The sequence below is a fragment of the Anopheles funestus genome, chromosome 2RL (assembly GCF_943734845.2).
Source record: "Anopheles funestus chromosome 2RL, idAnoFuneDA-416_04, whole genome shotgun sequence".
NCBI lineage: Eukaryota > Metazoa > Arthropoda > Insecta > Diptera > Culicidae > Anopheles > Anopheles funestus.
In genome coordinates, this window is record NC_064598.1 from 102,036,299 (window position 1) to 102,051,944 (window position 15,646).

General features: G+C 42.9%; 1 protein-coding gene across 6 annotated transcripts in view; it reads left to right on the forward strand.

The window, feature by feature from the left end:
- Positions 1–15,646, forward strand: part of LOC125762132 (frizzled-4) — a 43,695-nt gene that overhangs the window by 124 nt on the left and 27,925 nt on the right. Inside the window, exons 1-4 of one of the 6 annotated variants that reach the window (XM_049423930.1) lie at positions 2–2,288; positions 2,358–4,922; positions 5,016–6,873; positions 8,651–10,433. In XM_049423930.1, the coding sequence (XP_049279887.1) occupies positions 9,526–10,433 (908 nt within the window). In that variant the 5' untranslated portion in view covers positions 2–2,288; positions 2,358–4,922; positions 5,016–6,873; positions 8,651–9,525. Of the gene's footprint in view, position 1; positions 2,289–2,357; positions 6,874–6,894; positions 6,933–6,974; positions 7,079–7,472; positions 8,505–8,650; positions 10,434–15,646 lie in introns of those variants that run through there. The other 5 variants (XM_049423929.1, XM_049423933.1, XM_049423931.1 and 2 more) reach the window with 5 other exon arrangements.

Sequence of the window (15,646 nt, forward strand, 5' to 3'; positions counted from 1 at the left end):
ATAACATTTTACCACTAAATGTATATCATTTGGGTTCCTCGCTTGAGGTTGCATCGAAGTCTCTTGTTTTATTTTCAATTGCTTTTGTGCAACTGTGATTGTAAAAAGTATGATTTTATCATACATTTCCTTAGTCGGAGAAACTCGGAACATAACGCTGAGGATGTGCTCCATCAACATGCAAATTAAAACAGCGACTCTATCTGAAAGTACAATGTCGATGAAACGGGAAGAGAATTAATTTCCCCATTGATGCAACCGAACCCGAAGGGCCGCCAAAAACTTATTCGTTTGCCACATGCGATCAACCGAATGCGAAAAATGTTCGAAAATGCCAAAAATTGCGGGAACGCAACAACTGCTTTATGCTTATTTATGACCGCGAAAATCCGGCAACATGCCGCACGGAACCGGACCTGTAGCACATCGCAACAGTGTGTGCTTTATTTCTTCTTTTATCCCTTGTTGCATTGTTAAGAAAGCTGCACCTACCCCAAGGGTGGGTTCCATATGGCAACAACAAGCAAAGTGGTTTGGGTGGTGGTTGGGGCAACATTGTTGAAATATCTGCTGCGTTTGTGGTGATTAACGATATTTTGGTTTATACACTTTTGTTTCACCATTTTTTTTAACCAATGGTATGGCTGAGATGAAACTAAAGGTGGAGAAGTAAGAGAACATGCGCAAGAGCGAAAAACGGTACGTATACGAGAAAAATGGACATGCAAAAGAGCGACGACGGTTGGGTGTGCGACGAAAGCGAATGAAAATAAAACAAGAGACTTCGATGCAACATCAAGCGAGGAACCCAAATGGGAGGAATACATTTGGTCGACAAGAATGATTCCACTACGTTCTAGAGATGAACTGTTCTTTCGTTCCCTTTCTTTCTTTCTTTCTTACCTCTATTCCTTACGGTTCCCACATCACCATTTGCGTAAAGTTTCGCGTGAACATACAACACGCTGCTGGCCGGCGTAAAGAGCAGAACCGATGGGCCATTTTTTATCGTGATTTAAACTCCAGCAGACGCGTTTGCCATGTTACTCTTTGCATTTATTCTCGGCTGGTTTCTTCACCATCAACGGGGATGGTGGTTTGGACCGAATGCCTAATGAGAACAGACAGATACGATAGGTAGCGGGGTATGGTTTGAAAAATTAAATACATGTACTTGTTTCCCTTCTACGCTCGTTATTCAGTATCGCTTTTGCTGTATCGACACAGTGTATAAGGCGCGAGAATACTGAAGCAAACCATCGGCTGGGCAAATCGGCGGCTCAGAAGCTCGACCGCGAGGAAGCATGCGAATCGACGTTACGCTGGGAGAAAAGTGCGTCAAGCTTCTTCACGCGGATATGGTGGCGTTTCCGTTCCGTGCCCATCCGTTCGTTCAACAAGCTATCGTTATTTTAACAAGATAGATTATTCTGCAATCTCACAAAGGTTGAACATGTGTGAGTTAGGCAAAAAGGGAAAGAAGCATCTTTGTGGCAAATGGAAGAAATTAGCACATTTTATGATCTACAGTCGAGCTCAGAACGTGGAAAAGCCTCTCACTTAAGTTTTTTTGTCATTTAGAAGAATTATTTATTTATGGAAATTTTCAACAAACCGAAACTGAAAAAAAGTTTATGTGTTAAACACCTGTGAGATTGCAAATGTGAACTTTTTGCGATCATAAGCTTATCTTACTTGTTGCATTGTAAGGTAAGCTGCAACTAACCGCACTGCTTTTATGTTTTATCGCATGTTAAACAAACACATAAATTGACGGAACGTGTATCGATCACAGGCAAACATTCTGCAGTGAATGGTTTAATCAGCAGGGAAGCATAAAACATAAGCATCCGTACGTGCGTACACTACAGCGCCAGAAGAATGTTGTTCTATTTTGCATCGTTAACACGCGGGCAATTGCCATTAACGACGTCCGATTGCCCGCCTGCTTCGCTCCAAAGAATAAAAAAAAAAACAGTGCTGTTGCTAATGAGCGTTGCTAAGGAACATTGCCGTATTAGAAAACATCTGTAAACGGCTCGTACGTGATCTCCACGCCTGCTGGCGGTAGACGCACGGCAACGTTGGAACGGATTTTTCTTTTACGCTTCCGCTATGCGGTCCCGATAAGCGTAGTGCATAAAAGTGTATTTTTCACTTTCTTTTAGGTTGCACACGTATCTGGGCACACTGTGAAAAGAGTAACGAGCGCAGTGGAGAATCACAACAAAAGTGGATGGGAAAGCGCGCAAATAGGAACACATACAGAATTGCTGGAGAAAAAATAAGTAAGTAACAACATAAAACGAACTCGTACCTGATTAACGAGAACTGATACCTGTACGCGGCCTGAGCAGCGTTCCAACTTTAGCTCCCCATCATCCCTTGCAGAGCAGTTCGAAATACTTTGGTACGATTCGTTGTTGAGGGCACCCTCGAGGTTACAAGCTGTCTTTTCTTACTTGGGTCCATTTGATATAAGCGTGAAAAGTTAGCTGGAACTCGTTTCTGTTTTATAATGTTTGCGGCTGGCTTAAGTAAGAAGGATGAGCAAGCATGTCGGTAGTATGCAGATGATACTGCCAAGCATAATCGTTGAAACAAACAAAGCATGTTGTGGAAGTGTGTATGTTTGTTTTATATTATTGAAAAAGATTGTTGAACAAACGAAATTTTATGGTTTATGTGTAATAAATACTTATCTGTTAGTTCTAAAATTCAACTTCTTCCAACGATCTTACGAAATTGGTGTAAAACATGTAAAGGAAACAAAAAAACAATGAGCCTTTAATGACAATTACCGAAATGGATGTAAAATTATGGTTTTTCTTTTGAAAACATTTTTAAAATAAATGTTTACTAAAATTTAGGCTTAATAAGAGAACATATTAATACATTTAACAGTTAGTGAGCATCATTCGGAAAATAAGTTATATAAAAGAAAACAATTTGTTCAAAGCTGCCCCAGGATAAATCGTGTATACGCCAGTGTACATATTTAGCGCCGGTAATCCAGCTCAAGGTTACATCAATTGCATCACGGGACAGGGCTATAATCTGGATTGTCCATGCTCCAATATATCTTGCTAAGTGGTACCTGTCTACGAGCGGGGTGCGCTTTTCTTTCCGTGCCATGTCCTTTTCGTTTCTTGTTTCTCATTCTCTCTACACTAACCAGACTAGAAATGAGAATAACAACTCTTTTTAGTGAATCAACTCAGAGTGAATGATGAGAAAGGAGGCAGCTCGTTTAACGATTCATTTCGGAGTTATAAAAAACCAGCATAAGCGTATAAGTTTAGGTTCGGTCATTTTACTCACTAATGAGTTTAGTTGCGTTGCGTTTTAACTCATTTTTGGTTCAAATCATACGCACATTTTCGATTCAACTCACGTATTTACTCCTTTTGCAACTCGACTCACCACGGCTACATGCTTACACTCATGAGTGAGTAAGTGAAAAAAGAGTCGCTGAAACTCCTCGTAGTGAGTGAACGAAACTCGTTCAATACAACGTTTCAACTCACTATCTCACTATTATTCACTTTGCACACCTCTAAACCAGACGTGCAATCGGTAGAAGTGTTCTTTAGTTTACACTGGCTGGAAATGTTGTATGTTGAACACGAGAATGTAACACAAGGTTCTCTTTTTATTATAAAGTAATATTACACAAAAAGATACGAACTTCAACCCAGTTCGGAACCAGAAGTATTTTTATTAATTTAAAAATTGAATTAAGTTGATTAGATGTATTTAAAATAACTGAACATTACAATATAATGCACCATTTTTGTATTGAAATGTAGCAATTAAAACGTATACTTTAATCATATGTTTTGTTGAAAATCAATACTAATCATACCTTCTATAGTAAATAGTATCAATTGCAAATGATTAAAATATAAAACATTTAATTACCTACTTCCTTACAACAGGCTCTATCTAAACGACCTAAAATAAACCCGCTCCTTAGCTTCCATCCTCCGTGCCGAGGTACTTAAGTACACCGTTCGAAGTGATGCTGCACCACATTTAACACATCCCGACAGTAGGACAGTTTGAACAGTTTCAACAAGATAAGAGTTACATGGCCGGTTTGTATGGCCTGGGTAAAGCGTTTGAAAAAAAAAAACAGAATAAAACATAAGAAAATTGAAACCCTTCAGGCTGCTTCTCATTCTCTCTCTCTCTCGCGCAGACTGTGCATAGGGAGACAAAAATTCTGGAAATGGGAGTTAAGAAAACTGATAACGAGGCGCAACATGCGTGGTAGCAGCCGCAGCATAAACAGCATCGGCACTTCGATTTTTTTCCTTTGCCCAATAATTTTTCCGTCTTTTAGATGCGTGGTGGATATTTTAACCCACCGCTGAAAACCCACGCCAACCTTCTCGCGAATGAGCCCCCGATGTCTTGCGGCCAACACACAGACATTTAAACCCGTACGTGGCTTTTCGTTCCCTTCTCTGCTCCCTGACGCGGTCATTTGTCTGATGTCTGTGAAGTTTTATGACTTGTTTCTTAGCAGCGAACCTCGTTAATAAAGGAAGATCCCGAAAAATGATCGAGTCATCGTGCATGGAACGGTGGTGAACGAAGAAAAGAAACGCCAGCAAAAGCGGTATTCGTTAAGAGAGCGAACGATTTGGTGGTACGGAAAAGCAAAAAGATAAACGAAGGAAGAAGCGAAAAAATAACAACAATATCTTTGGGGGAAAAAATGGAAATAATCACCCTGTGCCCTGTTGCATACAGAGTTGGTTGTTTTGCGTTTTTGTGTGAAAAGAAATTTGCGTTTTTGCATTTTGTGCTCCACCAGCCAGGGATCGGCGAGCGCGATACGGCGATCAATCGATCGATCGTTTGATTTGACAACTCCGGGCGCTGAGCTGAGCTACAGCAAGCGTGGACCAGTGAAGGTGAGCTGATATTTTAATAACGAACCGATTTCCGAACGAAGCGCAATACATTCTCTAAACATCTTACCAAGAGCTTTCGCCTGTACCTTTCAGCATGATCATGATCGGGAGGAGTGAATAATGAGATCCATCGAAATGCGTAATCGTACGAGGCAGCTGCTCATGGGGCTGTGTTGGGTTCGGTGGATCCAACGGAAATGGACGGCAGCATAATAAGGAGCCAACATTTCCATGCATGCCCAAAATGTTGCTGGAGCCAGAAATGGTGCTGCGTGGCACTGGTTGTTTAGTATAATTATACTCAATCCCCCACCTGTTGGTACTCCACCGCCTCATGCTCCTCGCTTCGTTGCTGTTTCGTTTCGGTTGAGACATAAGGAGATGTGGATAGTGTTAGACCCTTGTTTGTTTTATTGTGTTTTGTTTGGTGAAACATTTTACTGGCAGTGTTTGATCTATAATATATGAGAAACATTAAACTTATTTGAGGTTTATGAATCTAATGAATTATTTACATTTTATTCTTGAGTTCTAGTATTAGTATTTGCACACCGGAATTATAACAGGCAGCTTCCACCCGATTATTAAGCGGTAAATATTCGGCTTAGCGGTGGCTCGTACGCTGAACGCGAAGCATTGTTATTTGCTATTTGCTTTGCGTTATGATTTATTGCCCTTGGCATCTGTTCTGTAGCCTATCTAACTGTCCGTGGATCGTGGTGGATGAAGTTTTACGACCCCATTCCAATTGACACTAGTTTTATTTCATTCTTTGCTTTGCGCGGTCTTTCCGTCTATGCCTGGAATCGGTTCCATTTGCACCCCATTCCCGCACGTAACGAACCGGCGGCCAAACGACGAAGAAGCTCCATCATCGATAATAATCGATCGAGCATGATGTGGTACCTCTTTTGCGGTCGCTCGAACGGCGGGTAGTTCATGTGTATGAAGAAAGGTAAAGTTGTTTGTGGGTGAGTGACCAATGCTCTATGTTGAATATCTCTCCGCTTTGCGATCGTGCCCCCTTTTGTTAGTGGATTTCGCTTCCAAGTTGCGCACGTGAGAGAGCGCGGTTTGTTGTTTAATATGATCGAGAATCGATTTCGAATGCTGCAAAGAAACAGGGTTGTGTTGATTGTGTTCTGGAAAGAATCTTAAGCAGTTCATTTCTCAACGCGTTTCGATCGGACGCATAGTGAGGATCGATTAGATCGAGCAGGAGAGTTGAAGTATTCGGAGATGATCTTCCTTCTCTCCTTGTTATCCTACAAGAAGGCAAGAGAAACTACATGTACAACGAATTTGCGCGAAAGTATACGCTAGTATAGCAATTATAAACATTTTTCTTATGCTAAGTAGGTGTCTTGTTTGTAAAGCATAATGCTATGTTTAAGAGAGCACATACGATTGCCTTTGCTTGAACACGAGAGAAGATGCTTTGAAGACAGAGAGAGATAAAGAGAGAAGTAGAGAGGATGATATGTACGCATTTTTTTACACAATGGGTGTGATACACAACTCTGCATTTCGTAACAAACTGTTAAACCTTATTTAGTTATTGTGTACTTTAATACTGACCAAACTTTTCTAACCATAAATAAAATAATACTAATTATTCATCTTAAAGTTAAACTTAACTTATCAAACAATTGCATATCTGTAACTTTTAATGATAATATTTTCAGATCATTTTTCCCATAGTGCGCTCAATATTCCTACTCTCTCCGAGGCATGTAGTCAGAGGGAACAGCGTTGGAATGCTGCTCAATTCTTAAAAACGCGAGAGCCGAAAAGGTTCAACGTCTTCAGTCCGAGATAAATTTTCTCAGTTTTTTTACGAAAGACTTGCGTGTCGGAGGGAGTTCTGTGGCGCCGGTCTTGCCTTCGAATTCGGTGCGCGGTAATATTCTGTCGTCTTACTTACAAGCGGTTGAGTGTTGTGTTGCAATTTGTAAGTATTTTTATAGTAAACACCCGGCAGAGTGCGTCAGTAACGGTTTCAATCAAAAGGTTTGTGTAAAACCATGCTGCGCAACACACCACAAAGAGTTTCACTATTGGCGAACTACGCACTGGTTGGTGGTTGTGGTGGATTAATAAAGTGATGCATACTCGAATGACAATCCATATCTTGCCCTAGTGGGTGGTTATCTACGGTAACTGATACTGGAATGTCTACTGACGACGAACGTAAAACCTAATGCGCTTGATACGTAATTGTAGCAACGAGGTTCAATGGAATAAAGTGTAGCAGTTTTCTCCTTCGATCTAGCGCTTACGTGCCACGAGCAATTCGTGTTCGCCACACACTACAAAACAAAACAGTTCACAGATCTGTGCGAAACAAAAGGTGTGAATTTGTGCAGTGTCATTAAAATGGGGGCCAGAGGAATATCTGACACTGATGTTCCTGAATCGTGTGCAGGCAAGGCATGGAACACGGGCAGAACAGTGCTTGGGTGATATGGAAGGGAAGACCCAACAGCAATGGCTTCAACACCTTGCGGGTTGTTATCGTTCTTATCAGATGTCAATGATGATTTGGATTCAGAACACTTCACGGTCTCATGTCACCTTTCTGCGTGTTAGTGTGTTTTTGTGTGCGCTGTGGAACAATAGTGGAACGTCAGCGATTTGAACCAATACAAACCAGTAATGTACCGGGTTTCAGTAGTGCGTAGCGTACTTTGCCGCATTTGCCGTGACGGTGACGGAATGCCTTCTGCCGCCCCACTCCCGCCTGCGGTGTCGGCAGATGGTTTCAGCACTATTTACTTATTTGTTACTCCTGCCGCCATTCAGGGTAACGGCACAAACAGACGTGCAGTACATTGTTTATGTTGGTTTTGTTTCGTTCACATCGGTACACATCCATATGTTTTATATTCGTTGTGTTTTTTTTTCATCTCAAAACGCAATCGAAATAGGATCGAGATTTTGTTCACAACTCACTCGCTTCCATCTCTTTCTCTCTCGCTCACAAATATATGGCACTAGTACGCAAGAAAGATGGTGAGCGTGAGACAGCAATGAATCTGTTCGACGTCGTCTTGCTGGATGCTGGAAATTAAAATCAGATGGTTGATTTTTGCGCCATACCGACTTTGCGCCAAAGTGAACAAGCACGGTTTGAGATAATTTTGTTTTTTCGGTGTAGTTTTCGTATCCGTTATGTTTGGTTCGTGTGAGTTTACTCATTCAACACGAAAATATGAGAAGTAAAACACTCCTCCGAGACTGGTTTTCACGCGCGCCCCATCATTTCCGAGTGATTGCGGCGCTGTGTAGTACGGGTACAGATGTACGTGTGCGGTGCAAAAATAAACATGAGACCGGTTCGATGGGCCTACACATATGTGTGTTATGTATTTTTCCACCGTACGCAGCCACCTACGCCACAAACGCTGTTGTGCTGGCGCACGTTATACGAGATGGAGAAACATATTCTGCACTAAAAAGAGGATAGAAGAAAATCGGAAAAATCAGGCCAGTGTTGAGTGATGATTTATTTTTAATTAGACGCGCGAATATGGCACGAGATGTGTGCTGTGGAATTACGTGTGTTTAAAGAAATGATTATGTGTATGTGTATTTTTATAGAACGTGTGTTGTTAGTTGTACAGATGTTAGTTCTAATAGTTGTAAATGATTCTAACCTCCATCCTGGTTTAGTGATCTTCTGTCTTCTGCCTTATATTTCCTAATGCCCAAATCTTTATTATTTACAGATATCTGCGTTTGCTGTTATTGTGCGAAAAAGTTCACAATCGAACATTGATACAACGCTTAATCTGGAATAAAGCAAAACAGGTGGCTCAATTCCGGCAAAATGATTCCATGCTAAAAATGTGTACAAATTAAAAAAAAAACCGCACGCATAGAAATAAAAACAACACTCCAGAGGATCTTTTGCCAGTGAGAAGTGAGATCGCGTGAGATGAGAATAAGTATGAGTGAGGTACGAGAAGCGCGAAACAAAGTGTAAACAGAAGAACGTGAAACTCACTCCAAGAACGCGGTGTGGAACAAACACAAGGGTCCGAAAGTAAACGGGTTCAGAAAAATTGAAGAAACACGTTCAGACTGCGTTCTGTTTTTTTTATTTTCTTGCTGTTGTTAAAAGTGGTCACGCGGGATGATGATTTGGTAACGAGAAGAAAGAGAAGAACATCATAAAACATCCTGACTCCAGACGAATAGGGGAAAGGAAAGAAAGAAAGAAGAAAAAAGTTTCGTCGGCCGACCTCGGGAGTTTTTGGAAATAACTGTGCCCGACACAAGAAAGACTCCAGCACATAAGGCAGCGCCCCAACGACACTAACGAGCCCCTTGAAAGGTTTGCGGGATCCAGACTGACCCATCTCCGCAGATCGTTACCATGCTAGGGAACCATCTAGCGGAAAGCTAACGTTAAGGTGGTACTACGTCATTATGGAGCTGTTTGGGTGAAGTACAGCGTTTCGGAAATGCAATTAGCAGTGGAGCAGTGGTTGGTAGGAAAGTTCGTGAAATATCTATCGACATAGTGAGCAACACGCAAAGTGCAAACTAAAGGAGTTTTACGGAAGTGTTACGAAAAGGAGAAGAAAACAAAAGGTTCAAAATGGCAGTGTTGCCCAAAGTGTGTTTAGTGGTTGTAAGCTATCTAGTGTTGGCAGTGTTGCCTGCGTTAAGCACGAACACTGATTTCTCAAGTCAACGGACCTGCGAACCGATCCGGATTGAGCTATGTCGGGGCATTGGCTACAATGAAACCTCTCTGCCTAACATCGTGGGCCATGAGCTCCAATCGGATGCTAACTTCACGCTTCAGACATTCTTTCCGCTGATCCAGTTCGGTTGCAGCAAGCAGCTAAAATTCTTTCTGTGTGCCACCTATGTGCCCATGTGTACGCCCAAGGTATCGATGCCTATAGGACCGTGCCGGAGTCTCTGCAATACGGTGAAGAATCGGTGTCACCCAATCCTGCAGGGGTTCGGATTTCCCTGGCCATCGGCACTGGACTGTAATCGGTTCCCTGAGGAGAACAACCACGAGCACATGTGCATGCAAGGACCGGGTGAACCGGCCGAAGGCGAAGTGCTTGTGTCGGACCGTCCATCCTGCCAAGGCTTGCAGCGATCCAACCTGTACGTTCAGCTGAACCGATCCGGACGATGCGCGCCACTGTGCGAAGCGGACATCATGTTCGAGCAGAATGAAAAACACTTTGCCGAGGTATGGCTAACCTCGTGGAGTGTAGCCGCGCTGGGAACCGCGATCGTGGCCACCCTGTGCCTTATCCTGTCCACCAAACGGTGGGACAAGAGCCTGATGCCGCTAGTCATTAGCCACTGCTTGGTGACGGTTGGTTGGGCTGTACGATGGTTGGCAGGGCGCAATGCTACGGCCTGTGGATACGATCCGCAACTTCCGGGCGTTGCACTGCTGCTCACGGACGGCCTGTCGACAGCTCCGTGTGCGGCCACGTTCCTGTTGCGGTACTACTTCGGCCTGTCGGCAGCTGTTTGGTAAGTGCAAGAAACTGTTTACAATTATACCACGAAACCGGAAAGGGAATTGGAGGCAATTATGTGTTTGGTTTGGTTGGTTGGCCGAGGGCAAAAGTGGACTAACCAGACAAGATTATGCCCCGAAGCGTCCGTTTGTGGCCGGTGCCGGTACAACCCTTTTTGCAAGGTGTCCCGTGTCGCCACACATTCTAGAGCTAACGGAGTACGTACGCTTGCAGCCAATTATGAATTTGCGCGGGTTCGTAACCTCTCTTCAATTTGGAAGGTGTCCTCGGGGGATGGGAAACATTATCTCCCAAATTGGACTGTCAGTTGTAGGTAATAACACTCGGAAAAAAATCATTGCCGACCCCGATATACACCAGTTCTTGGAAGATGTGCATCTCTTACAGACTTCCAAAGTTGGGCACGACGGCATGGAAGGTATCATCCATTCAGATGTTTCCAGGAATCCGTCACCTTCTGGTGGTTTGGACGCAGACAAAGTTTCTCTCTCAAGCGGTCTACCTGTGCTGAACTTCATGGTCATTGGTAGACCAGCTACTGGAATCTATGGGTAAACGTTCGATTTTATGACTCCTGGGGTTTAAAAGGTTTAGCTCCTGAATTCTTGGTTTTCAGTATTTACTCGTGTTATTAGAGATGATGTGAGGAAGAAACAAGAATTAAAAACCTTGGAAACATACCGTAAAAGGAAATTAAGAATTTGTGCTCTGTGATCAACTCCGTGTATGATACAGTACACTGATGTTAATGTGCAGCATTTGTACAAAATTGGGAGCATTTTTTTATTTTCCTTCCTTTTGCTAGCTATTGCTCTGAAAATGTGTCTAATCTTCTGGCAAATTACCAGCACCAGTTCAACGGATATAATCAGCATAATCCATCCGGATGAATTTTCTCAAACCCACCGATCTACGGGCCACAAATGATCAACAAACCCAATTAAATACGCAATCAAACAGCGGCAATCAATCGCAAACCGTGTTGATTGGAGGAATCTTCAACCTTCCATATCCTCTCTGTCGTCTCAACCTGTGTGCTAAATACATCCGATTTGTGTTTGCTGTGGGCGCTGGTTGCGCATTGCTTGCGGAAAAGGTGCTCAATTACATTGTTATTACAACGTGGAAGAAGGGAGAAACGATTGCGCTAATTTCGGTCGATTTCAGTGCTTTCGGTCGAATTGGTGAGGGTGGAACCGGTCTCATTAGGAGATGAATTTTAACGTCTGATTACGTGCGGTGATCGTATGATCCATGGCTCCATGGCTGGACGGGCCCATCGATCGATTGCTTTTGATTTGTTGGATGCTGGAGAAAGGAAATCGATCACACGGGATCCAACTAAAAATGAAGAACGAAGAAGGAATTGGAGAGATTCCTGCGGTGTTGCTACCGTAGCTCTATGCAATTTGCCTTATGAAAAGTGAGCTGCTGTTGGGTAGTAGGAACCCGAGAATAATTTGTTGTTCAAACAAACACAAAATTGGTCGATGACTGTGAGACTCAGAATTGGGTAGACTAGTCTTCGGTGGGCTTCACACAGATGTGCGGGAGGCCGTGAGGTCCAGAAGAGATAATTGTACACTTCCTCATAAACAAACTGATCGATGCTGAATTCTAAAGTTATGGAGAAAAAACGCTACACGGCAGAATTTTAGTGCCGGTACGAACTGGATTGGATGTGGGATCGATGAGGCTGAGCGTAATTGATAGACCCTTCTATGAGGCGAGCTTCTCATTAGGAGGTTCAAGCGCGAGCCATGAGCAAACGAGGTTCTCTGTGCCTCGATGATGTAGGCTCCATTAATCGAGCTTTCTAACAAGCTTGTAGTTCGATTGGGGTCGGCATTTGGGTTCTGTCCGTTCGCTGATGGTGGCCGTCGTGAGGTTCTACAGAACGGTTAGGAGGTAAGAGAGGGGTGTTGTTTCCTCCTAGTCTGCGTTTCCTTTTTGACGGGGTTTTCTCGATCGTATGGCATATATCGGTATGATCATGGTACACAAATACATACAACATGGACACATTCCCAATTTCTCTGCGATAATCATCTTCTCATCAAAAGGCTCGTTCTGCGTTCGTTTGCTGTAGCGTGCTTGGCATGAGGGTTTTTTGTATTTTGAGATCCTAAAAGCTACAGATCTGTTTCAATTGGAACCGCTTTTTTCGAGCTCTTTCTTGTGAAACGTCCACACCTTGGTGAGTGCGTGAACCTGTCGGGAATACTAATAATCGACCATACGGATGGTTCAATCAGATTGTATGGTGAACAGGATGAAGAAACCCACAACCAACAAGCCAGGTTGATCGGAGTGCCCCAAAACACCGGACGGTGAACGCGTGCGTGATGTGATTTCTTTTCCGCCTTTTCGGGCGATGTGAAGAGCCTGGGTAAATAGTTGTCCTGTTGGGCAATGGTTTTTCATGCGCCTTTCATGTAACCGATCGATGCGAATAATCGAACACAGAAGGTATGCTGTTCAGCTGTGTAAAGCTTCGTGGCGGCAACATTAGGAATGCTCAATCGATCGTCATTCGAACAAGATTCGCTTTCTGTTTGACAAGTAGTTTTGCGGCGATGTTATGAAATCGTAATGAAACAAAAGACGCCAACCTATGTTGGGATTTGAGCCCGCCATATTACTGCAGCTTTGTGTACCATAAAGAATAAATGGTATTAAAAGTTATACTAGTTTTAGATCTACCAAGTACTGTTTGAATAATGAACAGAATGGCCGAAAATCTGTTCATCCGGTGGGGCAACCGATGTGATTAATTTCCACTACCAAACACAGGCGGCACACACTCGTAAAAGACAAGATGATCATTTACTTCCTAACGATCAGCATCATCGTTCCAGGGTTGGGGATTGTTTTTTAAACCTTTCTGTTTTTTGTTCGCTTTTTACGACTCTTTTCTTTAGTTTATTTCCACACCACGGTTTCCCCCCGGTTACACGTACTCGTAATTAAGCGGCCTATAAATGAGACCGAGGAAAAAAAACGCCTGGCGACACGAAATTATGCGCCTAGAACGGTCGATAAATTATGTTAATTTACGTTCATCGTTCCTGTCCGACGCAGCAGGAAGGAACGACTCGGGTATCTTCCTTTCGACCGGTGACTATTTACTTTCGGACATTCCAGTTGCTTGACCGGTTTGCGCAGCTAGAGAAGAGATGAAGTATTTGGTTCCTCAGGGTGACATTCTCCTTTACAGAACATCTCCCTTGACAGGGTGGACTGTAAATCACGACGTGAGGAAAATTGTATGTCACCACTTTTAACGATCATTAGTTATTCGTTCGGAGTTTTCTTTTTTTTTTTGGCAAATGCCATTCCCAGCCCGTTGATGGAACGGCAAACAAGGCGGAGTTCCGGTGACGAAACCAACTCACGGATATACGGTCCATCGGCCGTCGGTATGAGTGGTAATCGGTGTCAGGTTTCATCAATTCCCGAAAATCAAAGTCCCATAAAACGCGTAAATAAAGTGTCATCACAATCACACCGCATCGTTCCCCAGCTCAGAGGAGTCATCCGCCCGAAACATGCCTTTCTTTCAAAATGGTTGTCACTCGTACTTTTTTCATCTGATGCGGTAGGTGTTGGGGATAGTTGCTGCGGATTTCCCGCTGGTAATCGCGAAGGAAATAATTTATTTGATAGATTTATGAACATTTAGCGGCACCATTTGTGGTGTTCGGTGTTTTTTTTTTGTATTCCGGCATTCTCCTGCGCCATGGACAGGTTGCGTCGACATTCGATTAAGAATGACATTTGAAACGTGAATGATCAGTCGATCCGCCCGTTTGATCGGTCAGAACAAACACGATAGCTGATCGCACGTGATCAGCTTTTGAGTTTAGGAAACGAAATGTCTTGCAGTTGATTGTTTGTTTTTGCTCGTTAATTATTGGAATGGTGCTTAATGAAAAATATTGAATTAATTGAATATCGCACTGTTGCTTCTTTGCATTATTGATTGTAATTTAAATTTATTCTTTCCATTTCTGTTCCAATTCTATAATGAAATGAGCTATTTCTTACATTAAACACACAAAATGGCTTACGATTCACTAGTTAAAACGTTATAAAACCACTGACATGATTATGGGTTCCGCTAACACCATAATCGTTTATTAGCTTTTCAGTGTGTAGCGGAAAGCAACGTTCCATGTTACAGAAGACGATCCTCAAGTTGTCATTACCCAAAAGCATCTGCCAAAAAACATATTTTGGTTGGTTTGCCAGCCTGTTTAGTGTCTTTTACCAATTAAATATACGCATCGTCAGTCCTTTTTTCTTCCAAGACGACGAAATTAACCGACATGTGCAGGAAGAAAAACCGCTCTTTTACATTTTACGTTTTTCTTTGTTTCCCATTCTTACGGGCTATCGTTCCTAACTCATTTCTCGCTTGTGGGTTTGTTTTGTTTATCCTACAATCTGTTTCCTTGCTGTTCCTACATTTAGATGTTCCTTTTTACCGTTGGGCAAATATTGAAGCCGACTGAGGTCTCAGATGCAGAACGCGTTTCCCGCAGCGTCGCCGTATGATGAGGTTTTTAAATTAGAATAAATAAAGTATAATTTGTTCATATGGCTTTTTTTTCTTTGCTGGTCGTCTTTCCCTTCCTCTCCATCGTCCATCGTTTTCTTCGGAAAGGAAATTCGATACTTTTACGTTTTTGCCCCGACGAGTCCTTCGTTTAATAGCCCTCCGGGGCTTGGTGTACCTCAAGTGTGATCAAGTTCGGTTGTCTCGTCGGTACGGTAACGTTTCGACGGAGCAATCATTCGTTTCCCCGGAAACCGGATGCCATTCGGCTCCTTGGAAGTTGGCATAAATAATCACTTCACATGTGCTGCGACTTCGACTCCAACCACCAAGCTTTCCCTTGTTGGGGGCTTAAATTAACTTAAATGAAGTGAGAATTTTGATTGTCGATAGCAGAACAGCAGGGTTTGCCGTCGGGTGTGCCTGCCGGGTGCGCTTCACGCTTCACTGTCACCGCAATGGAACGCGATAAGGATCAAGTGTTGGATTGGGAAAATAAGCCCGACGTTATATCTTCCTATCATCGCGCAACATGATTATTATTCGTCTCTGGGAGATGGAGTTGTGTCCCGCAAACGTATATGAACGTTGAAAAAAGTGCAATTCAAATGCTTTTAACTGTTTCGTGTTAATCAAAGAGGTGACAG